Source organism: Parambassis ranga, chromosome 17 (assembly GCF_900634625.1).
Source record: "Parambassis ranga chromosome 17, fParRan2.1, whole genome shotgun sequence".
NCBI classification, from domain to species: Eukaryota; Metazoa; Chordata; class Actinopteri; family Ambassidae; genus Parambassis; species Parambassis ranga.
Window position 1 is genome coordinate 3,150,560 of NC_041037.1, and position 23,740 is coordinate 3,174,299.

The 23,740-nt window shown below is 40.9% G+C and overlaps 2 protein-coding genes across 2 annotated transcripts in view; both read left to right on the forward strand.

Moving 5' to 3' along the window:
- The window catches only part of LOC114449446 (collagen alpha-1(XI) chain-like), a 70,638-nt gene extending 68,543 nt beyond the window's left edge, over window positions 1-2,095 (forward strand). The window contains exon 67 of the mRNA XM_028427134.1: window positions 503-2,095. Within this exon, the coding sequence (XP_028282935.1) occupies window positions 503-649 (147 nt within the window). The 3' untranslated portion in view covers window positions 650-2,095. The remainder of the gene's footprint in view (window positions 1-502) is intronic.
- Window positions 2,096-14,247: 12,152 nt separating this feature from the next.
- LOC114449812 (noelin-3) lies at window positions 14,248-19,815 on the forward strand. Its single transcript, XM_028427643.1, has 5 exons — window positions 14,248-14,362; window positions 15,305-15,460; window positions 16,886-17,105; window positions 17,917-18,023; window positions 19,138-19,815. Exons 2-5 carry the CDS (start codon window positions 15,314-15,316, stop codon window positions 19,813-19,815), a joined length of 1,152 nt encoding a protein of 383 aa, XP_028283444.1. The 5' UTR covers window positions 14,248-14,362; window positions 15,305-15,313.
- The last annotated feature ends 3,925 nt before the right edge of the window (window positions 19,816-23,740 follow it).

A 23,740-nucleotide genomic window follows, 5' to 3' on the forward strand; every position in this document is an offset into this window, starting at 1 on the left:
AGAGTCAGTGTTTGCCTGACTTTTATCATTTTTCCAAAGTGCCAGTGGTTTTGCTCTGTAGTGTCTACAGATTGTATCCGGCTCCAACATGATGACAAGGTCATGTTATCTGTGTGCACTATGCTGCAGCTTTAGAAGCCAGAGCTCGACTACATGCTGATTTTTAACACTTTTAACAAAACTGGTCCTAATAGTTATTTTTTTAACTTAATTAGTGTTGAATCTAAAATCTTGAGCCAGCTGATGACATGATTATTATTTGTCAGGTAAACAGTCCTGCACTAATGTTTGCCAAAAATACAGTAGTATGTGCTTCTTGAGCACAGGAAATATATTGAACCATACTACACCTGTACTGCACCTGGTCGCTGTTTCAGCATCCTGTTCCTCTGATTTTTTTTTCTGTAAAATATGAAAATGGAAACATATGGTTTATTTCAATATCTTCCATGTAACAATGTGTGCTTGGTACTAACTGTCTGTCTGTCTCTGCACTCTGCAGCAGAAGCAGGGTTATTCAAAGACGGTGATGGAGATCAACACTCCCCGCATCGACCAGTTGCCAATCATTGACGTCATGCTGAATGACTTTGGGGACCCCAACCAGAGGTTTGGCTTTGAGGTCGGCACCGTCTGTTTCCTCGGCTAGACACACCCCTACTCCCCGCTGAAGGACAGGGTCAGAGGGTATATATTAACACCCACACGCTGAGATCCGACAACCTTCACCTTCTCTCCACTACCAGCAAAAAACCTGTTTCCTTTTGTTGCCAAGAAGATCCACTAGGAGAAGAAGAGTGTGCGTCCTCCCTTCCCTTACCATCCCCCACCAACCCCTACCTACACCCCCACCACCCACCCCACCTTTTGGCCCTGTCATGAAAGCGCTGACCAGGGGAAACTACTCCTCGCCCTTGTAGGGCCAGAATCACATGACTTTAACTTAGTAATGGGAGTGACATCAGGAAAAGGACATTTGATGCCGTGGCGGACAGTGGCCGCACTTTCAGCAGCAGAGGGAGGATCCACCCTAACCTACCCCACCTCCACCCACCTTTCCCCCTCTCCTCCCTGCCCCTCCCCTCTCTGGATGCTCCAGGTGCTGCTCTGAATACAACCACAGAGGTGCTTTTGTGCAGAATCACAAAACACTCAAGGTGCTACAAAAAGTGCTTTTTTAAAAACTGTAATTATTATTATTATTGTGTACAATATTGTTCCTTTAGGAATCCACTCAAAAAAACTTGCATGTGCCCCAGAGCTTAAAGTCTGAATGGATATTCAGTAAACAATATTAGAATAAATCTTATAAATGTATTTAATGTCTGTTAAGAACAAATTTGACACACACTTGATAAAAACCTCCAATTTGTAAGTATGAAACAATCTTTTTTTTTTGTAAATAATAATTCTTTCAGTATTTGACTTTTATGAGATTAAAAACTGGAACACAGCAACTAACTCAAAAAGCATTTTGTATTTTTTTTTATATAGAAATGGCACCCATTAGGAAATGAAGTCATAATAAAACGAGATAGTAATATAAATATTCAAAGAAAGGGCTTTGTCTTCCAGCTGTTATACCTCACTTTCCTTTAAAAATGTGGACATATTTGGCTCCTCAACCATGTTTATATCTTGGAACACAATCAGCATTATCTGTGTTTCTGACTTACAAAGGAAAAATATTTTTTTGTGTGGTTTAATTCCTCCGATCGTTGTCGTTTTCTTTGTAATACAAACAAAATGTTTCCTTGTGCCTTGAATTGTTCACCAAAAATATTAAAACTGGATTCTGAAAAATGTCGGGTTGTATTGTTGGCTATTTGAGTGCAGAAATGAGTAGTGCTCTTTTTTTTTGTGATTCTGCGCTGCCTTCTACAGATTACCTTCCGTCGCCATGATAATTTAAGATTAGGAGGATTAGTGGTTCCGAGTGTTTGGGTTGGTGTGATTGATTCTGCTGAGCCCAGCCGCTCTGATCTCTTCCAGCTCTGTTTTTTTTTTCCTTCCATCTGACTCAGATTTGACTTTGATCAAGATCTGTTTGCATCTCCACCTCCTCAGCTTCCAGCTATGATAGCTAAGACTTCAGAGCCGCTTTCAAACCTGTGTAATTACACTATGTTTACAACCTATGTACAATTGAAATAAATGTTTGGTGCTTTGCCAAATGCACACTGCAATCGTTTGCATTCACTTGCAGATTTAAGTGTATTCACAGAGAAATGAGTCTACAGAACCACAGTATGTTCCTAAAACAATGGCCGCATTTTTTTGGGACCAACACCAGATTTAGAAATTTAAAAATTCCTATTATATTGGCCGATATTCCTATTGTATTTATATACTGACAATCTACAGATACCTCTGGTCTAATGGGGTGTTAATATGCACATCAGCATTAGGCAATTATATAAAACATAAGAAATACATGCTGATTTCGGCAGTGTCACTCCTTTGGCACATAGATAAGCTGTGTTCTCAAACTGTTGTTGGTTTTTTTTTTTTTTTTTTTTTGCTTCATTTTCAAAAACCCTGCTGATCAAATCGTTACTCATTAAGTTCAATCTGTTGTTTATGTGACAAACAGGGAGGTGATCCACAGAAATCAACAAAGACTAAACACTACTTGACTCCTCGGCACATTTTGCTTAGCAATGATGCCAAATGTGGCAGCTTTTGAGTCAGAGCGTGTCTTTCTGTGCGTAACGTCCCAGCCCACATACATCTGTCTACATCTACATACAGGATTAGCAATGTTACCAATTATTGGCTGACCCATATATTCGACACATGTCTTACTTACACTAAGCATTATGTTGGTTGTAAAAATTCAACATGCAAAACAATGCAGGGTCACTAGCCAGGCCAGCCATCCTAATTCTTTTTTCTGTTCTATACAAACAATCAGTCTGGTCTCCATGGATTTGAGTTGGATTAGGGAGCAATGAACGCAGGATAAACTCCCTCCAGGCAGATGACAGCCAGACAACTGTGAGAGGACATCCAAAAGTGCAGTGGAGTAGGTAAGCTGGTGAATTTTGCTATAAGGTGTTATTAGCAATTCTGCAAATATTTTTTTTATGAAAGGGGCGAACAGCACTGGTGCAATAGAGTTTGAGTGGAACTAGCTATGAAGGCGAATGTTTGCAGAATGGATTAGTATGGCTGGCCAGCCTACAGCGTCACACAATGCATGTAATCTGAGATCTTACCTAGAGTGGCTCGAATGGCTCGTTGGTGGCTTCCCATTGTGTTCTACAGAGAAAAAAAAACACATAGATCAGATGTTAGACAATGAAACTTATCTTAAAATGTAAATTCCAGATAACCTCCTGTTTATGTTTTGTCAGGGCAGGATCACTGCAACAGCACTGAGTTGAGTCAGTTCAGCCCAGGCAGCAGAAACAGCTTGTGTACATGTTGATATTTGGTGAAATGAAATGCTTACAAAGATCCCATGAAGTGTAACTGACAGTATAATGATGACATAATAGTAGCTGTGTGTTTTTGTGTGTGTGTGTGCTACTGATGCTGATGATAATTATCTTCTCTGGGAGCTGTGGTGAGTTTTAAACAACAGATTGTGCTACAGAATAATTTACATTCTATAGTGTGTAGAGACGTTAGGCACAGATACAGTCAGTTGTTCAGGTAGCTCGCTCGCTCGCTCACTCTCTCTCTCAGGAAGGTTCTCCCTTGTGTCCTGCTCAAGGTTTCTTCCTGTTAAAGGGAGTTTCTTCTTGCCACTGTGGCTCTTAAGGGGGGTTCAGGCTCTGGGTTTCTGTAAAGCACCTTGAGACAGTTCTGACTGATTGATTCTGAAAATGAGGAGTGAAGATCCAGGTTTAAATCGAACAGACAAAAACAAATATATAGCATTAGGTTATTTTATGACTAAGCTGCATCATGAAGCGTGTGCACAACAACAAAACATGACTGCATTTGAATGCTTTTATGCCGCATGACAACAACATAAACATGACACAGCCGGCTTTGTTTACTGTAATAAAATGTCATTACATTGTCAAAAGCTAACTGCACACATCGTTGTCTGTGTTTGTGTTTATGTGCCCTCTGCTAATGTCAAGTTGTGAGGATATAAGTGAAGTCAATTTCTATTTATACAGTGCTTTTTTACAATCAGAACTGTCTCAAGGCGCTTTATAGAAACCCAGAGCCGGAACACCCCCCCCCTTAAGAGCAACAGTGGCAAGAAAAAAAAAAAAAAACTCCCTTTAACAGGAGGAAGCCTCACAGCAGATTGTCTTCATGCAATCCTTCAAAGCAGTGAAAAAAATAAACAAAACATCTGCTTCACAGCTTCATTATGTCACATTGCTGAGAATTGCTTTTAACCTAGAAAAGCTATAAGACTTTGTGAGGGCTGCCAAGTTTTGGGCTGCCTCCTCCAAAACTGTTCCCATTCTGTTGTGTGAATCATTACATCTGTCAGTAGAAGCTTCTCCGTGTACTTCTCAAACCATCGTGTTTTTGGCCAGTGGAAGCGCATATGGTGATGAGTAATCATTTAAGTTTTGCTTCATTAATACACGGCCACCTGTCTTTTACTGTTACCAAGTCAAAACAGGGAAGAGGAATATAAAGAAAGCAGAATACTTTTCACTCTAAACCAGCCAGTCACACCCGATCTGCTGGGATGAACACTTTGGTCAACATGCCTAAAGAATTCAATCAGAACTGCAGGGCTGCTGAAGGCTACAGTCACATCTGATGAGATTTTTTTGTCTATGTTGAGGTAGTGTTAGATTCACCACCCACTCTTCTTACACATTCTCTCCCTCTCTCTCTTCCTATTTAATCCTTTCCAGGGTCACAAACAGCTGGACCCTTTCACAGCATGAATTAAGCCAGAGGACAAGAAAGTTTCCACTCTACAGAGACACACAGAATCACATTTAAGGCTAATTGACAATCTCTGATTCTCTGCAGTTGGGTGGTTTTAAATGAGAGTAAGTCAGTCCACACACAAACAAAGGAACATTCTGAGCAACAACCTAATTATTGCACTTGTTTATATTCATGAATGAATGAGTGCTTCTAGTCTTTGCCACCTTGAGTCTCACTCTAAAGTAGTCTGATTGGTGAGTTTTTAAATCTGAAGGAGATGAATCATACAGTAGGCGAGTCTGCACTCAAAATGGACAAACTTCATGTTGTCAGCTGCAGCCTCATCCACTTGTCGCCCAAGGTCATTAGCAAGGAGACAGTGGCAGCGCTATTGGAAAGGGCTGCTGGGTTCAAATGTGTCAGAGACAGCCTAGATGAAGAGCCCCTTCCTGGAAGGCTGCTACAAACCACCACAGAGGAGGATCCTTCTGTGTGAAGCTGATCCAAAGAACATGTCAAAGTATGTAACCAAAAAGAGGAAACAATCAAAACCAGACTCTCCAACAAGAGCCAAATGACTGGTGTCTGCAACCAAGTCTGTCTACAACAAATAAAGGGAGTGCTGATGGTTATAAGGACCCAGCAAAGCTGATCTCTGGGACAACTATGAGAGAGAATCAGTGTGGAAAGATGCCAATGCGAGTGCTCTTTCACCAGTTAAACAGTTCAAAGTCCAAAAGTCTACAGTGGTGATGGCTGCCATCCTTGAATGTGGATTAGAGCCTCTTCAACTGATTTAGTAGACTCAGACTCAGTTGCCATTTTGCAGAAATTCTGTAGCCTGGCTAGCCACATCCAGTCCCCCACTTTGAGGTAGGGTGACGAGTTTGCTGTCAGTCGCTTCTCATCGCGTTTAGGTGGTTCAAGCATCTGGTTAGGATACCCCCTGGACACCTCCGTGGTAGGAGCGCCCAATCAGGACAAGGTCCCAGGGCAGACCCAGGACGTAGTGGCAGGATTATATCTCCCAGCTGGCCCGGGAATGCCACCCGGATAAGCAGGAGGTGGCTAAGGAAAGGGAAGTCTAGCCTTCCCTGCTTAGGCTGCTGCTGCTGCCTTGACCCCACCCTGGATAAGAGTAAGAAAATGGGTCGGTGACCTGGACCTTCTACCTTTCACGGCCAGTTCCACTCAGTAGCAACCCTATGATATCAATCGTAATCATTTACCAAAAATGGGGGGCTTTACACACTGACCTGCTGCTTGCCTCATTCTAAAACATTGCAGAACTGCAACTACTGATTTTAACACTGCTTTAATTCCGCTTCGTCTCAGACTGGATACAACCCTTGGACAGATGGGGGCAAAATCTGGGCAGCTAACTGATATCAAGCTGCTGCAGCTCCTAACCAAAGCTTTTACCCTCCAACTGGTGCCCAAGAGCAGGAAACATCTGTCGTACTGGAAGGACAGAGCCTGTCTGTGAAAGTTTGTAACAGCAAAAACAAAACAGAAGAAGGCAGTGCAAACTTTAGTGGATGAAGGAAGATAAAGATGACTTGTTTAAAATCGCCAACAACATATAATTTTAAGCTATTTGGAGAGGAACACTAGAAACAGCCTGTATCGACTGGTGTCTCTTTTGTAGCAAGATAATTGCCTGTTCTCTCTGTTGATATTTTTTGAGTAACAGAATTCCTACCAGTAGTAAATCTGCTGTGTTGACAGCATTAGCATTTTCCAGCAGTCTATAGATTTTCATCTTTGCTACATCTATACAAACATTCCATGTAGCAATTTTGAAAGTGTATAAAAGATCCCCTGTGCTCATCATATGTCATAACCAATTTACAGGGGATGGAGCTGCAAAGCAGACAGCAGCAGCCGAGAAGAGTCTCATCAGGTATGCAGGTCATGGCTTACAAAAACCCTTTGTTCAAGTGTGCCAAGAAACTTCTGTCTCCTCCTGTCAAAGACACTCCAGTATTCCCTGTTCAAACAGTTTCGCTGGGAAACGCTCCAACACTACTGTGCTTCATTGCCCACAACCCATCAACGCATCCCGACCTGATGCTGACTGGTGAGCTTGAAAGAGCCTGGAGACACCCCGGCGTTACACCAGCCTTTCTCACATTAGCACAGCCTGGAGAACCCAGCGTCCGGAAGTCACAACTTCCTAAAAATCAGACCAAAAATAAAACTGTCCATGTTCCATAGATTCATGGACAAAATGGGCAAAACACTGATTGTTGTACTAAAGTAACTGAAAGGTGAAGGAGACGTCTGCTGTAAAGGACATGCTCTTGTTGCAGCCTCTAGGGGGAACATCTGAAAGGCAATCCAAGTGCAGAAGTCCTGGCTTTGGTCCAAGTGAAGCACTCGCTTATTGGAAGCAAGATGGGAACGTGAGAGGGGGTGGCATGAAGAAGCAGAGGGTACAAACCCATCGAAATATCTTCATGCACACTGCAGATTGCCAGAACATCAAATCTGGCCATGGAGACCAATAAAAGTCTCCAAACACGGGTGGAAGGAAGCTATTACACTGCTCCTGACCTTCACCCGAGAGGCTGGGGTTCATATCCCGAGTGGGACTCAGCTTATGGAGGCAATTTTATCGAGGCTTAAAGAATCTCATACCTCCAATTTGAGTCAAGATTCATACTCCTTCTCAAAGTCCTTAAACCCAGGCATCACATTCAGTCTGACTTGCACTACTCCACTATCATTATTTGCAATGTGCATCAATCAGAAGTGTCAAAACATCTACTTAGAACTCAAAAGACACTCCTTAGCTTTAAGGGCTTGCCTGTCTTCTGTGTCCATATCAGCTGTCTGTAGCAACACTGCAAACAAGAAGTCGGAACTGGAAACTGGCCATACTTTAAAAGAGGAACTGAAACTGACTGTAGTTAGCATAATTTAAAAGATAGAGCATCCGCTGTCAAAATAATGACAGGTTTAACACTGAAGCAGGAATAAAATACTCACAACTTTTTTTTTTATTTTTTTACACACGTGTAGACTACCATCTAGTCCCAGCAGAGACAATGATGTCATTGGGTTGGTTGGTGTGGAGGTCTGACAGCATTAGCTAAACCAGCAGTGACAGCTTTGACAATGACTACCAGGCTAAAAGTGTGGTGACGAGTTTTTAGGTGCACTGTTCCGTTTGATCTAGAAGGCTGTGGCCATTGTTAATAAACTAACAGTAGTAAAACAGATGAAGACAGACAGGTGGACTGATCAGAGTGTGTCTGCTCACCCGCACTGCTGACAGCAGAGTGCTCTGTTGACTTCTTACCAGCACTTTCTTATCACACTTTCAAACCCCCATACACATGGCTAGTAGGGCCCCACTACTCCATATTGTTATCAACCCAATAAATTGCTGTTACCACATATTCATAGCTCTCAGTGTAGCTCAGAGCTAAATGAGTCCACAACAATACAACACTTCCTGTTGTATCCATCTCAGATGTGTCGAGTAAAAGCGGTAAAACAGCTGTAAAGGTACCCATTCATAAAAAGACACCCTGTGTACTACTAAATAGTTTCTAGCAGAATAAAATGAGAGAAGTTTCTGAGACAGTGATCATGTTGGGTCATCTTAACTTAAGAGACTGATGTCCTCCTCCTCCTACATGTTTATATTCCAAGTGGGTTAAGTAGCATTATCAAAGTAATTTCTTCAAATCCTGCCGACAAATATTCTTGAACAACAGTAAGAAAAAAAAAATGGTACGGCGAAACGAGATAAACGACCCTGAGCCACCCCCACCCACACCAGGACCCCCCCTCCCCCTTTGCCCCCCCCCCCCCCCCCCAAAAAAAACACATTTCCAGCAAATGTCTGAGGATTTATGTTCAGACAAACATTTGCCAGTGGTCTCTTATAAATCTCAGCTGAAGTAAAACAGCTTGAGCTCAGAAGCTGAAAAAAAAAAAAAAAAACAGCTGTGTGTGTGTGCGTTTGCCTTGCCCAAACTGTGAACTCTATTTGTATGCATAATGAGCGCTCCACGCATTATTTAATACCTCATCTCACTTATTTGAAAACAACGTGTCATACGAGAGTACGTGACTAATGGCTCAGACCAGAAAGAAACATAACAGCGCCGACTGTGCCTCATTTGTTACAGTAATACGACAGGTTTTCAAATATTCTGTGTGATAATGAGATCTGGCTAATCAGGAGTGTTTCCTCCATTTTAGAGGTCAGCTCCAGTTACACATACGTACATGCGTCACATGTTATGATGCATTATGGGACACTTCGAGATGTTGTCTGATTTGTTAAATATCTAATTGCGTCTTTACTTTTTGCATCTCTTAGTGAAGCTGTGAACTTTTATATTACAGATCTTACAAATCTTGGACTGGACATAATTTGTGCATAATTATGACAAATATGTTCAAACCTAAAAACATTACATTTCTCCACTAGAACCCTAAAAAATAACTGACTCAAGGGTTTTCTGAAAATTAAATATAGGTTGTCATGGCCATACGATGGGGAGAGGAATACTGTAGCTAACAAGCAGGACGGCGTCAACAGTAGAGAGTGTAAAAAACAAAAAAGGGTGTATACATCCTACAGATGTATCAATAATATTTTAATGACAGCCCTACTTGGAATGTAACATTCTACATATTAGATTTCATATATTTAGTTTAATTTTTTTTTAAATTAAATTAGAAAAAGAATGAGTGCCAACTTAAATATATAAAATATATAACATATATAAAAATATTTCCTATTTATTTTTAAACAGCTCTGAACTGTAGTTATATCTAAAATTCATGCTTCATTTCACAATTCCTGCAGTCAATGTACATCAGATGATGGAAGACACTTTAAATCCATTTTTTGCTTTATTTTGCTCAAGCGTTATTTTGGTTTTTTATTTGGGCTTCTACTAAAAGATACAATATACCTAAGCCATAAACGTCCAAAATATAAAAGTTTGTCTGCGTGCTTCTCTCACAGTGTTCTCTCTCTCTTTCTCTCTCTCCTCCCTCTCTCGCTCACCCTCTCTCCCCCTCCCTCTCTCTCTCTCCCTCTCTCTCTCTCACCCTCTCTCCCTCTCCCTCTCTCTCTCACCCTCTCTCTCTCTCTCTCTCTCACCCTCTCTCTCTCTCTCTCTCTCTCACCCTCTCTCCCTCTCCCTCTCTCTCACCCTCTCTCTCTCTCTCTCTCTCTCACCCTCTCTCCCTCTCCCTCCCTCTCTCTCTCTGCGCAGTCACAAAAACGCAGCAGCAGCTCTGCTCCACCTTCTTATTTATTTTGCAGTGAATACAACCAGCTGCAACTTTTGTCTCCGCGCAGCTGCCGGTGGTTCCTTCTCTCCACTCTCTCTCTCTCTCTCTCTCTCTCTCTCTTCACACACACACACACACTCACAGCGGCACACACGCACATTTCGCACGCGCGAACTCGTTTCATTAAAAAGTCGAGCGGGGCGGCTGGATGATGTCACATCCGTGAAGAAGTGTCCCTGAACGCAGCTCGGGATTTTCGCTGCAAACTTTTTTTCCTCCTCCTCTTCTTCTTCCTCCTCTTCTTCCCCCCCCCCCCCCCCCACCGCTGCCTGTATGGCGTGCGTAACGGGGGACGCGTGGATGGATGTGCCACCTTCCTCCTCCTCTTCCTCTTCCTCCTTCTCTTCCTCTACAGGAAGCCGCGGTTTTAATCAGCGAGTAGTGGACGCGGTGGCGTGAGTCCACGGACAAAAAAAAAAAAAAAAAAAAAAAAAAAACTTGCCTGAAATTTCCCTTAGTGTGCGTGCGTGTGCGTGTTTGTGCGTGCGTGTGCGTTACCGTCGCTGGAGGAGATGGACAGAATGTGGTCGCTGTCCGTGGTCCTGAACCCGCTGCTGTTCCTGCTGCTGTTCGGATACTGCCCTTCAGTGGTGAGTGCCGCGTCTCTGTCGGGAGGAACAGGATAAACTTATCATGTCAGCTCTGTCCAGTCCAGGTGATTGTGTTTCATAATGATTGACGAATCAGGGAAATGAGTCACTTCAGGCTCCTGTTATTAATGCACATTTGGCTGATTGTTATTGTTACTGAAGCCTGTAACAACAATGTTAAAATAAATAAATAAATAAATAACAATAGATGAAAATAAACATCCTGAACATACGCAGCTGTGGAGGTGGAGGCACCCTCGTGAGCACTTTGTTTATTGCTTACATCAAGCATATAGCACTGATATTGATCCTGGAGTAAAGCCAGGCACATAATTCACTTTTAAGAGAGAGTTCGGTGAAAAAGAAACACTCGCTTTTGTGAATTATTTCTAAATCCCTCCCAGGCAAAAAATGAAGCTGCTGCACTAAACATCTTGATTCTGAGAGCTGAATTTATTCATGACTTTTTTTTTTTTTTAAATGTAATGTTTTATGGGAAAAGCTTCAGAATGCATTTGAAAGCATTATCACAAATTAGAATGAACAGCTTGCAGATCAGAGAGCCATTTGGACAAGAACAATGGTCGATTAGGTTCATCCCACCCATGCAGAGTACAGTCCCTGTGCCAGTGTCTTGATTGCAAAGCAGCATCCTCACACAGCATCACCTTGCCCCTGATTGAAAGTGGTGTGCAGAATTAATGTTGTTCAAGGAGGGGGAAGAAGAAGAAAAAAAAAACAGGAAATGAGGAAATACTTCAAATCAGTCAAAATGTCTAAATGAATTGCTCAAAAACAAAAAAAGGAAGCAGCTGTCTGAATTATTAAATGAGGGGGGGGGCTCTTTGTACAGAGTTCCTAACTGGAGAGTGCATCTGGCTTGGCTGAGCGACAGAATGGTTTTAATGTGAGGAAATGTGGGAGTGAGAAGAGGGGAAAGGATGTGCGTCACTCAAGAGTCAGGAGAAAGACCATTTTAACAGATTAGTGAAACTAGCTTCTTTTCAGGAGCTTTTCAAAGTAAAGAGACGAAGAGCTGAGGATGTGTTTTTTTTTTTTAAACCTCCCTTCTTTTATCCTATTCTGCCGTGAGGCTGTGAAAGAGAGGCGGATTAGACGGCTACCACTCGGTATCTCGGAGAATTTGTTAAAACTATGTGGTGCCCATGACCTCCAGGTATTGCGGTGTGATATCATCATTTCTTTTTTCACGGAGAGCTCAGAGGTGGCGCGTGTGTGCAATTTAATTTAAAAAAAAAAAACAGTCTAAGAGTATTATATTAAACCCTTTATGGATGTTAATCACATCAGGACCTCGTGCAGCATCAGGGCATCAGTTGAATTAGCTTTAACTCCTGGATCACAGACTTCACGAGCTAACAGCAGTGAGATCAGACCTGCAGAGCTTTGATAATACCTGAAACTATTTTCTTGAAATCTGATAGTGTCAACATAAGAGAGCCGTGCTGCAAGAAAGAAGGAAAGCAGAAGGTTTATATGTTTATATCTCCGAAAATAAGATCAAATCACAATGAAAAGATCTGGTTGAGGGAGTCAGACTGCAAGAGATAGTGGTGGTGAGCTGCCATCCATGTTTAGAGGTAACAAAAAACAAGTTGTAGAAGTGCACACTTTAAATTTAAAAAGTTACTGCATTTGGCTACAGTCACATTAGTAAAATACTTTTCTTAACCATCAATGAAAAACTGCATTAAACACTAATAAATGTAAAAGTTTGTTTGTTTGTCAAACTGCTACCTATGAAGCTAACGACTTAGCTAGCAGCATATCAGCCTATTGTTAGCACAGTAGTTTGGTGGCAGGTCAGAATAACAACCACACCACCCAAAGGGGACATAATCAATTAACACAATATGTGATGTTTAATACACGTTTGTCAAATTTTTTTTAATCCTCAAAAGTGATGAGTGAAGCAAAGTCTCACCATGTCCAAAAAAAAAAAAAAAAAAAAAAAAAAAAAAAAGAATCCAATTTAAACTGCCATTATTTTAAAAGTCAAAGCTGCAAATAATAAAAAAAATAATACAAATAGATAAGACTTGCTGTGATGTTGATCTCTTTTAAACACAATTTCCACATTGTGGGACAAATAAAGGTTTTCTTTATCTTTTAATAGTTTATTTCCTCATTCTGAAATCCAAAGGGGACATTCTGGTGGTCACAGTCATGGCATCACTGACAAGAGACACTTCTAAGCAGACACTCAAGCAGAAACCCTTTTTTATTTTAAGATTAGTATTTCAATTCACATATTTATCATGTTCTGTGTGTCAGGCAGTGTTAAAGATAAAATATTTACCCTGAGGAAATTACAGCTAAATGACAAACAAATAAAAGTAACCCTTACACCAAGTATAATACAGTAAAATCTGAGAAACATCAGCCTCTCTCTAGGTGAAAATGATGAGTCAAAGTCTGAGCTTTCTCCTTGATGTGACGTTTTCGCCTGCTCAGAGGGGACATGATCTTTCATGGCTGATTCCAAACACTCTTTCAAGTGCTCGAGCTGACAGGCAGAGATGAATGGAAGAAGGAAAGGAAGCCTGCACTATAAAAACACAGCACTTCAGTTTGTTTGTTTTTTCTATTCTATCCATAAACTTCAAAAGCTAATGGATGCCAAAGTTCACATGCTTTACATGTTATTCTCCCTCCAGATTTGGTTTTGAAATGTACAACAAAATCCAAATAACGGTTGGTAGTCTGCCAGAAAGCCTGGTAGTGCAGACAAACGTGACATCCAAAGTGAAAAGGTTGCCAGAATTTAGCCGGAGGCTGGTGTTAATTTCCCACGCTGACAGCAAACACCAGTGTTGTTCTGCCTGTGACTGTGTGTGTGTGTGTGTGCCTGATATCTATCAACTTTTCCAGCTCTTCAGGACACTTTGATCAATATTTGGAGTAAAACTAGTTTGTTACTGCGTGCACTCTAACATCAGTTGATGGTGTTACATTAAAATTATGCCACACCGGCTTATGATGCATAACTTCTGTTCTGTAAGGTTCATACATTGGCACTGTGGAGCATATGGGATGTAATAAAGAAGTGGGAAAGCTCCTCACAAATCAGGTTTATCTGAGTCTCCCAGCAGGATTTTCAGCTAAGGCCTTAGTGAGAAGAAACAGAAAATTTCAGCGCTCGGGTTATTCATCAAGGCCAGGAAACACCATTTATTGTTTCACTAGAGACCATATACTGTGAGCAGAGCAGAATATCTTACAGCAAAAGCACTTTGTTCTTTCAAAGACTTTTTTTTTCAGTGGAATTGGTTGGTGTCAAAGCTTCGGGAGCATAAGGCAGAAGAATGGCTGACCCACAAGGAAAAAAAAACCTAACAAAACATAACAGCTGTGTGCCTCTGCCTCATAATAGTGATATCATAAGTGCCATGTGCGCTGCCTGTTTATGACTGTGTGCTCTCTGTCTGCAGACCATCAGGCCAAAGGAAGGGTGGCAGGTGTACAGCTCAGCTCAGGATGCAGACGGGCGCTGTATCTGCACAGTGGTGGCACCTGAGCAGAATCTGTGCTCCAGAGATGCCAAAGGCAGACAGCTCCGCCAGCTCCTGGAGAAGGTACACACACTCGCACGTACACACACTCGCAAACACACACACACCCTCCCTCACAGCACACCTGCATTCACATATATCACATTGATTTCTATCGTTATTTATGCCTCTTTGTTGCCATAATCCTCAGAAAGATTGCAACCCGTCGGGTCCATAACCTTATTTTCCACTTCTGCATACATTACATGGATGACATCAGCTGAATGGCTGCTTGTGAAGATGAGAACACTTCAACTCACCTTAACAGAACTGGAGTGCCACCATTTTTTCAGCCAAAGATAACACTAAGGGTTAAAGTCTGATTGAGGCACTGTTATTTATGTGGAGAAGACGACTATCGTCAGAAAACAGGCTTTTTAGAGCAGGCATTCTGAATCGTGTGTATTAAGTTATTTGTTCCCCTCCCATGCCAGGGTGATTTAATGCATTATCTACAAATAAACACACAGCACAGTTTCATAAATAAGTTCACCATATAAGGAAACATAGCCTACATTTTTATGTTGTATGCCAAAGGGTGTTCTCTGTCATTCACAGGGCCCTTTGACACTAATGTACTAAGCTGCCGCAGGGCACCAGTGAGGCCATTTCAGGATCCGTCTAACCAGAAAAGTATGCACAACACAATGTATGAGTGTAGCGCCACTTTACTAGTGATGTGCTCCAATATTACTGGTTTGTTATAATTAGAGGCAGAGAGAGGAGGAAAAGAAGCTTCTGTTAAAATAGAACGAAACATAATGGTGTTTCTAATAGTGAAATATAAGAGAAGAAAACATTTCCCACATCTATGTAAAAGCTGAAAAAAGACAATCACGTCGGAGGTTGAAGCGTTGATTTGTTGTTAGAGGATAGCGAGCTACCGAACGTCTGAACATGGAGGACATTCTAATCTTGTGCTGGACAGAAAAATCAATGCCGCGCCGCTTCATTCTTTTCAAAAAGGTGCAGAACATGTCGCAGTCAATCGAGGTGCTGAACCTGCGGACGCAGAGGGACTTTCAGTACATCATGAGGATGGAGAGCCAGATCAAAGGGCTGCGGTCAAAGTTCCGACAGATCGAATCGGACAGGAAGACGCTCGTCAACAAAAACTTTCAGGTATATTTCCTGTTTGATGTTTCAGCTCTGTGGGAAACTTCACAGGGAAGTCTGAGAAGGAACCTCTTCTGAAGATACCTGAGGAGCATCTGAATTGATAAACTTTCACTCCTGATAAGATCAATACAGGTCCACCGCTATACAGACAAGGACGAGGTTAGACAAAAAGTTGATAAAACTTAGACAAAGTTTAAGGGGCTTGGCGTGGATACTTTTATCTGTTGTTATTTATTTAACTCACAACAGGGGGATGATATTTTGGTGCCACAAATTCCTGAGATCCTTTAACTTAAGGTCCTTAACATTCCCTAGAAATAAGATAAGTAGACGTGTAAAAACGTCTCTTTAATTTGCATTTATGTATTTTTCTTCTTTGTCTTTTTTATTTTAGCATTGCTTATCTGTTACATTTTCATGATTTTGATTTGCACTTTTATCATTGCAATACACTTCCAGCTGCGTCTGCAGTTGCTTTATTATTAAAGCTAAAATTAAGGGCTGAAAAAGTAAGGGCTTTTTATCCAGCAGTGGCCGAGGAGAATAGCTGCATGGGGTAGAAAATTTCAGTGTCTTAGTTAGTGTAGAGAAGTCTGCAGTCTCTTGCCTGTTATGTGACGTGCTGCTGCTGCTCCTTCCTTTCATTACTTTGCCTCTCCAGGATTTGGCACATCATTCTGACACTGGCTCCTTCTGTAACAAAAATAGAAAATAAAAAGATTAATGGGCCATTACTACATTTTTATATGGATTATATATAACATCAAGTCCAACAACATTTCAATGGTTAGACTCCCATATTATTTTGACACAGAGACATTAACAATTCTTAATAATAAATGGTGGACACCCTCATCACAGTGTGTGCCAAATGTATTTGTTTAAAAGCGAGATGCCACTTTTATTCTTTAGTTTTAGCCCACAAACCAGCAGGTAAAAATGCTGACATGAGTTTAGAAAAGGAGTTGGAGCGAAAGTGTGTGGACTCAATGCCTAATTCTAAAGGGGATCAATTCTTCCATTTCCTGCTTAGAGTCTGGTTTTGTTGTTTGCTTTTGTTTTGTGGTGCTTTTGTTGTGCTTGGTTAGGTTTGGACAACACATCTACATTGTAAGGTTTAAGGAAAAAGTCCGAACACCCAGTGTTCCTAGAGGTTCTTCCTTCTCCACTCTCTTTTGTTGCAAAATAAAACTTAACATATAAAGTGTTTTTTCTTTTTAGCAAACATTATGTCTGTTCTTGTTGTTGGTTTTTCCACCAACATGACCAAATTAAGCTTTTTGCAATAACCTAAAAAGCAATTTGCATTTTGTCCAAAACAAAGGAGAAAGACTATTGTTTAAGCGTCAACACAAAATTGCAACCAGTTAGGGATTATACATTGCTAGGCTGAAAAATTTGTCATTGTGCACTGCCTGTCTGTTCCAGGAGCTGAAGGGAAAGATGGAGTCCTTGCAGCCACTGATCCCCGTCCTGGAGCAGTACAAGACAGACGCCAAACTCATTTCCCAGTTCAAAGATGAGATCAGAAATCTGTCCGGTGTGTTGATGGGCATCCAGGAGGAGATGGGAGCCTATGACTACGAGGAACTGCAACAGAGGGTCCTAAACCTGGAAAACAGGCTTCGCAACTGTATGAGCAAACTCAGTGAGTCCACAGCAACGTCACATTATCCTATGGCAAAGGGATTTTTGGCACATTTCTTATAGCTGCTAGCAGATTTCCATTTCAGATACAGAGTTGTTTTTCCATGCTAAAGCTAAAATGTGCTAATACCATGAAGCTTTACACAGAAGTGAAATAGTGCTATCTACAGCGGGCTTTATTCAAAATGATATGTTTAGAGGAGAAGATTAAGTTTCCAGTGGTCACATTCCTCGCCTCTCTGAGGTCTAACCCTGCTAATGAGATCAATTCTGCCTCCAGAGCTGCCCTTGCCTTTGATAAAGGTTTATGTAACTAAAGCTCCAATTTGCCAGCTGCCAGGTTATCAACAGCAATGGAGCCTGTCAAAATGTCAACACAAATAGCTAACATGTGAATGCTAATAGGAAGTGGCTGGAAAACTGTCGGCAGGCAAAATGATTGCTTAAGTATTCACTGTGCGTGAGCTTTGATTGATTAGGTAAAATAGCGCTTCAATACTTAATAAGGGAAGTTGCAAGCCTGTGTGTGCAAGTGATAGCCCACTGTCACTTGGCACAATTAAAGTGTCTGGCAAGATGAATTAAGTGCAACTCAAGTGCTTCAAATATTAAACCATGTGGGATAAATGTTCTCCAGGCTCTGACACACAGGAAGGGGGTTGTATTGTTATCCTCTGTGACAGCAGGGAAAAGCGTAGAGAAAGCCATACGCTGCACACACCAACTGAAAAATGAGCCTCTGCCAGATTTAAGCAGTCCACCACACCACAGCTTTGAGATGAATTTCACTCATAACATCATGTGTTTTCCAGCATGTGGCAAGCTAATGAAGATCACTGGGCCGCTGACAGTAAAAACATCAGGGACCAGATTCGGAGCCTGGATGACCGACCCGCTGGCGTCGCCCAAAAACAACAGGGTAAGTTTATGTGCATCTTTTTATGTCCCAAGCCTTTGAAGCAAGCAGTTTAATAATTTACATACAACTGCTCCCCTCCTGTTGTTCAAAGCAGAGAGATGTTGTTGATCATACCCACTAAAACCTTTCTACACGCTTGACTGCTGAGTTCAGATGTGAAACTTTTTGTCGCTTGTTCAGCATTTTTAGAAAATGGAGCAGTTGGGATTCTTTGAACTGGAAAAAACGACACACTAACCAACTCAGTAGAAGAGATTGAATTTGACATATAACTATTAAAAGCTGAAAAACTTATATAACAATATAGCTGGGACCTCTCAATTAGGCAACAAATAACAGCCACCATTTAAAGCTTCACATTCAGGAGGAAATATTGACCATATTTGGAAGAAAGGGAGGAGCTAAAGTAAAACCCGACCTGCCATCTAGTTTATTTTAAATTTTAAGCAGAAGACCAGGCAATAGATCAACAGAGAAGAAGGGCCACTTATTTGACCTCTTTTTGCAACCAGTACAGTTGCCCCCTGCTGGCCACTGAAAAAAGTGCAGGTTTTAGGCTTCACTGTTTAATCCCACGGGCTACATCCACTTCTTTTATGTATTGTATGGTGTGGATGCATTCCTATTCTACAAATAAAAAAAAGCATCTGCAAAGGTCGAGTCAAGTTTAATCAAGCAGGCATGCGGTAAATGCAGGATCAAGTTGCTCTGGGTATAAAAGAAAACCTACAATGTACAGTAAAGGCTACGAATAAAAACTAAAACCAGGAGAGGACAAACATTTTAGCTACTATAAATAGACTCATGAAAAAAAGGTTACCCTACTAAACAAATATTGAAAAATTAGCAAATTAAATACAATGCTATAGTCTTAAGGCCTGTTTTTATTATGATGTCTACATAATTCTCAGTCAAAATGCTTCACAAAAGGCTGTGTTGTTTAGAAATTCTAGGATTCCTTAATCCAAACTAAACAAACTCAGGAGCACAACTCATTGGAGAGTATATATGTACATATCTACCAAAATAAGCAACAGGAATATCTATTCATATTGGTGTTTAGTCTGCTTATGATTTCAGCCATGAATGCTTCTCTGTCTGTATTTATCACCAGGTCTGGTACATGGACAGCTACACCAACAACAAGATAGTAAAAGAGTTTAAATCCATCGCTGATTTTGTGGCAGGAGTTGAGTCCAGAACCTACAACCTGCCTTTCAAATGGGCTGGAACCAACCACGTGGTGTACAACGGCTCTCTGTACTACAACAAGATGCAAAGTAACATCATTGTGAGGTACAGTTTCGAGACAGGCCGCGTGGTCACACAGAGAGCGCTGGAGTCGGCAGGCTTCCACAATGTGTACCCGTACACTTGGGGAGGCTTCTCAGATATCGACCTGATGGCAGACGAGCTGGGCCTGTGGGCCGTGTACGCCACCAACCAGAACGCTGGGAACATCGTCATCAGCCAGCTGAACCCGGACACGCTCCAGATCCTCAACACATGGAACACAGAGTACTCAAAAAGGAACGCCGGCGAGTCTTTTATGATCTGTGGGACTCTCTACATCACTAACTCCCACCTGACCGGTGCCAAGGTGTACTACGCCTACTCCACTAAAACCTCCACATACGAGTATACAGACATTCCCTTTCACAACCAGTACTTCCACATGTCTATGCTGGACTACAACGCCAGAGACCGCGCCCTCTATGGCTGGAACAATGGCCACCAGGTCCTGTTTAATGTTACACTTTTCCACATCATTAAAACTGAGGATGACTCTTAAAAAGGACACAAGAAAAGAATTTTAAAAAAAAAATAAAGGTTGTGCCTGAATGTTCTAATGAATTTTATTTATTTGATAATTTATTTAATTGAATTTATGTACTGACATGAAGCTATTTACCTGAAAGAACATGGACACTATCCAGTGAATGACAGCACAAGATCCAGTGCATTATGAAGCATATTGCGAACATGTTTTCGATGAAACAATGACACTTTTACTCCACAACTCTTTGACACTAACAATGAACTTGAAGTCATTTCTGAACCTCTTTCTCTTTCCGAAATGAAAGCTTTTTCTGACATGAAGTCTCAGTCTTCATATTTATAATGGTTTTCTCATTCAATGTGGCATTTTGTTCAGACCCCTCTAATTTATTCATATTTTGACAGTGTTCATTAATTGTCCGTTTTGTTTCCATTCTTTTCCTGCCATTTATTCATGATGATCTGCTAATTTATTCCTGCTTTTCACTGCCTCCCATTTAGCTTTCAATTTGTCTTTGTACTGTTCCTTTCAGAAAGTTTTACACTTGACCTTGTACAAGACAATGACAAATGTGGTGAACCATAATGCACCTGTACAGTTAATGTATTTGGCTTTTATTTTGTGCGTGCGTGTGTCTATGGTGACACTCAGTCGTCCAGGTCAATGTATATCTTGAAGTACGTAAGTCAAAGGATTTAGCAAACACCAAAATCTGTCTGCCTTTAACTTAGTACTTTGAAATACTAGCTTATTTTGTAACTACATCAACAGTTTGTATGCCTTATTCAGTGCAGTATGTTCTGTAAGCCCAAGAAAAATGGCTCTTGTGCATGAATGTTGGCTATCCTAATAGCATTTTTACTGTAACAGTACATCTGTGTATTTTGTATTTGCACAGCATTCATTCTCCTCCCCCTCCTCCCCCTCTAGCTGTAGTGTTGATAAAGATCCATTTATACAGACGGCAGTAGGTCACTTTAATTAACATCTGTCATTTATGTAAATAAGAAGTTATACATAACCAAAATAAAAGTATTGTTTTCATTAAGTGTCTGTTTGTTTGTGCTTTTCACGACAGAAAAAACGGCACCGTGATAACTTCGGCAACACAACATTTCACATTTTCAGAGCTAGCGAACTGACTGTAAAGTAGTAAATAATGTAAAGTGTAACTTACCCTCGCTGCCGTGGAGAAATCTAAAGAATATTCGAGGTAAAGGTGAATGAAAGGGTGGGTAATGTCCTTTTGCGGCGTTTATCAGCAGTCAAGCACCCGCGTTGTAGCCTGCTAACTACTTTGCCAGCTAGCTAGCTAGCGTCTTCTTCTTCTTCTTCTTCTTCTTCTCCTCCAACCAACATAACCAAAGCAAGACAATGCTGAGGATAGGTGCTAAAATACTGACATGATATGTGATAAATGTTGTTTTTTTTTATTCAACATAATTGCGTAATAGCGCATTTTTATTAACTGTCCTCCTGTTGCAGTTTTTCTTCATTTGCGACCCCTTTGTAGCCTGCTAACCACTTAGCCACCTAGCTAGCTAGCGTCTTCTTCTTCTTCTACTACTTCGTCTTCTTCTTCTTCTTCTTCTTCTTCTTCGTCGTCGTCTTCTTCTTCTTCTTCTTCTTCTGCAGCCAACATGGCCAAAGCAAGACAATGCTTAGAAGAGGTGATAAAATAACTGACATGACATATGATAAATGTTAATTTTGATATAATGGTAATTTTTTTATTTTTTTATTACCTGTCCTCCTGTTGTGGTTTTAGTTCACTTGTTGCACTACTCTTGGCCATTATACACGCCTTTGATTCTTTATGAGAGCTTTTAACACATTATCAGATATCTGCTAATTTCACAGTTACACCCCATAAAGTAGAGGGTGACAACTTTAAGCTTTTACAAGCTAGCACATATTGATATATCACGCCTTTTAGCTTGTAAAAGCACCATGCTTTGATTTGTGTCTTCACTTTTACTTACAACTGATTTAAAGTTCTTGTTTGGAGAGCGACACCCATGTCTACAATATTTATGGTCCTGTGTGTCGTAATTTTAAACTCTATATATATATACAGACCCACAGGCTGACAGTTAGTAGCCTAAAGACATGCATGTAGAAATATAAATAAATACAAATTTGCTGCACTAGTTTCCATTTTAAAAGGTGTGGAGACATAATTTAGTGGCACAGTGGATGCGTGATATTAACTGAAGAGTGACTGGTGCATGCAAAAAACTGACATCCAAAAAGCAATAATTATACCGCTCATTATGATGGAACCTAATGAAAAATGTAAACAAATGACTGTCATTATAAAAGTGCAGATTACAGTACATTAGGCTTTTTTTTTTTTTTTGCAAATCGCAATAATAACTCTCATGTGCCCCTTTTTTCTAATTAGGCATTTGTGTGAAAGGATTAAAAATGAGCCTTTCAAATGATGAGTTTGGTAAAAGTAATTTGACTTTTGATCTGTTTAGTTTTGACTTGAAGTGATTCTGCTTTATTCGTTTTCCAGAACATCTGTTTTTATTCCTCTTTTAAGGGGAGCATAACCCCATGTGAGGACAAACACAACCTTTTTACTCTCACAAGATCATTAAACACAGGCACCCAGGCCAAGAATTACAAGTTACACCTTTAATTGGCTTCCTGTTAAAAAACTAATGGACCTCATGAATAAAAAAAAAAGTAGAATATTTGTGAGAAAAACTGAACAAGATGAGAAAATAATAAAGTAAAACTAAACAAACTGCATTCAGTTGAAGTTATCTCAATCCTAATCAGTGTGGAATTGCTCAAAAATAAACATAATAATTAGTGCAAGATGAAGAGATTAGCCTGATGACAACTGGATAAGGATTCACTGACAGTAATAATCTCCAGCAGCAAATTTAGATGCAGGGAAATCCAAGAATAGAAGTTAATTACGCAGCAGACACAATTCTCTACAAATCCTGTGAGGTTAATGAGGTGGGCGGGTCTTTTTTACACCGCAAACCATTTCCAAGAAAGTTCTGAATCCTGGAATAAGGAGAAGGAACTTCGCACTGAGGCTGGAGCAGTCGCACCTTTTGCAGCTGTCGTCCAGTCCTCACGTATGAATAGTCTCATTAGGAGCCTTTCTGCAGTGAGGAGGTGTGATTGCATAGTGTCTGATGACCGGGGACTCCTGTTGCTGCAAAGATATCATCCACACACACACATATACTGTACAAGCCTGCATGCAGACAGCATTTACAGGACACACAGTGTGAGGACCACAGACCACCCACAGCTCAACCTCTGACAGACTCGGTGCAGAAACTCTCATCCAGGTCAGGTCGATGCAGACAGAAAGCATCTGAAAGGTCAGAGGAGCAGCCACCGTATGGATCTCCAGAAATATTGATCCCTAAAGTGCACCGATGTCAACCAACTCATATCCACTTGTACATGAAGCTTTATTCTTTATTCTGAATTATATTACAGCAGTTCAGGATTTTCCCACCAGGACATCCAATACTCTACATCTAATGTGTCACAGCACCGTCACCTATGAAGGGCTCCTTCTGGCAACAGCTCAATAACCTAAAACCCCACCGTCTCAGCCACTTTGCCACTGGTCAAAACTCATTTCTTTCTGTCATTAGTGGGATGGATTCAGGGAAGCACCCTCTTCACTGCTCATGTTCCAACATCTATATTTACAGCCCAGATGTCAGAAAGCATGTGGATTCCTTCTTTGTTGTCATCGTATTTAACCTCCAGAAACTGCAACAACAACACAAGACAAAGCCCCCATTCCTCCAGGCCATGGTATATCCAAGAGTTTAAAAATGAGGCCCCCTCAGTGGCTACATCAGTTTTACTACAGAGCTCTTTTGTCTTGGGAAGCAGGTCTGATGGTGTCGAATCAGGTTAATACAGAGGGTGTTAGATAAGTTCACATCCA

Excerpts from the sequence above, each read along its gene's own strand:
- LOC114449812 (XM_028427643.1), top strand. The coding sequence starts at position 15,314 with ATGTCGCAGTCAATCGAGGTGCTGAACCTGCGGACGCAGAGGGACTTT. Across the intron at positions 15,461-16,885 it reads TCGTCAACAAAAACTTTCAG|GAGCTGAAGGGAAAGATGGA; the intron begins GTATATTTCCTG and ends TGTCTGTTCCAG. Across the intron at positions 17,106-17,916 it reads CAACTGTATGAGCAAACTCA|CATGTGGCAAGCTAATGAAG; the intron begins GTGAGTCCACAG and ends TGTGTTTTCCAG.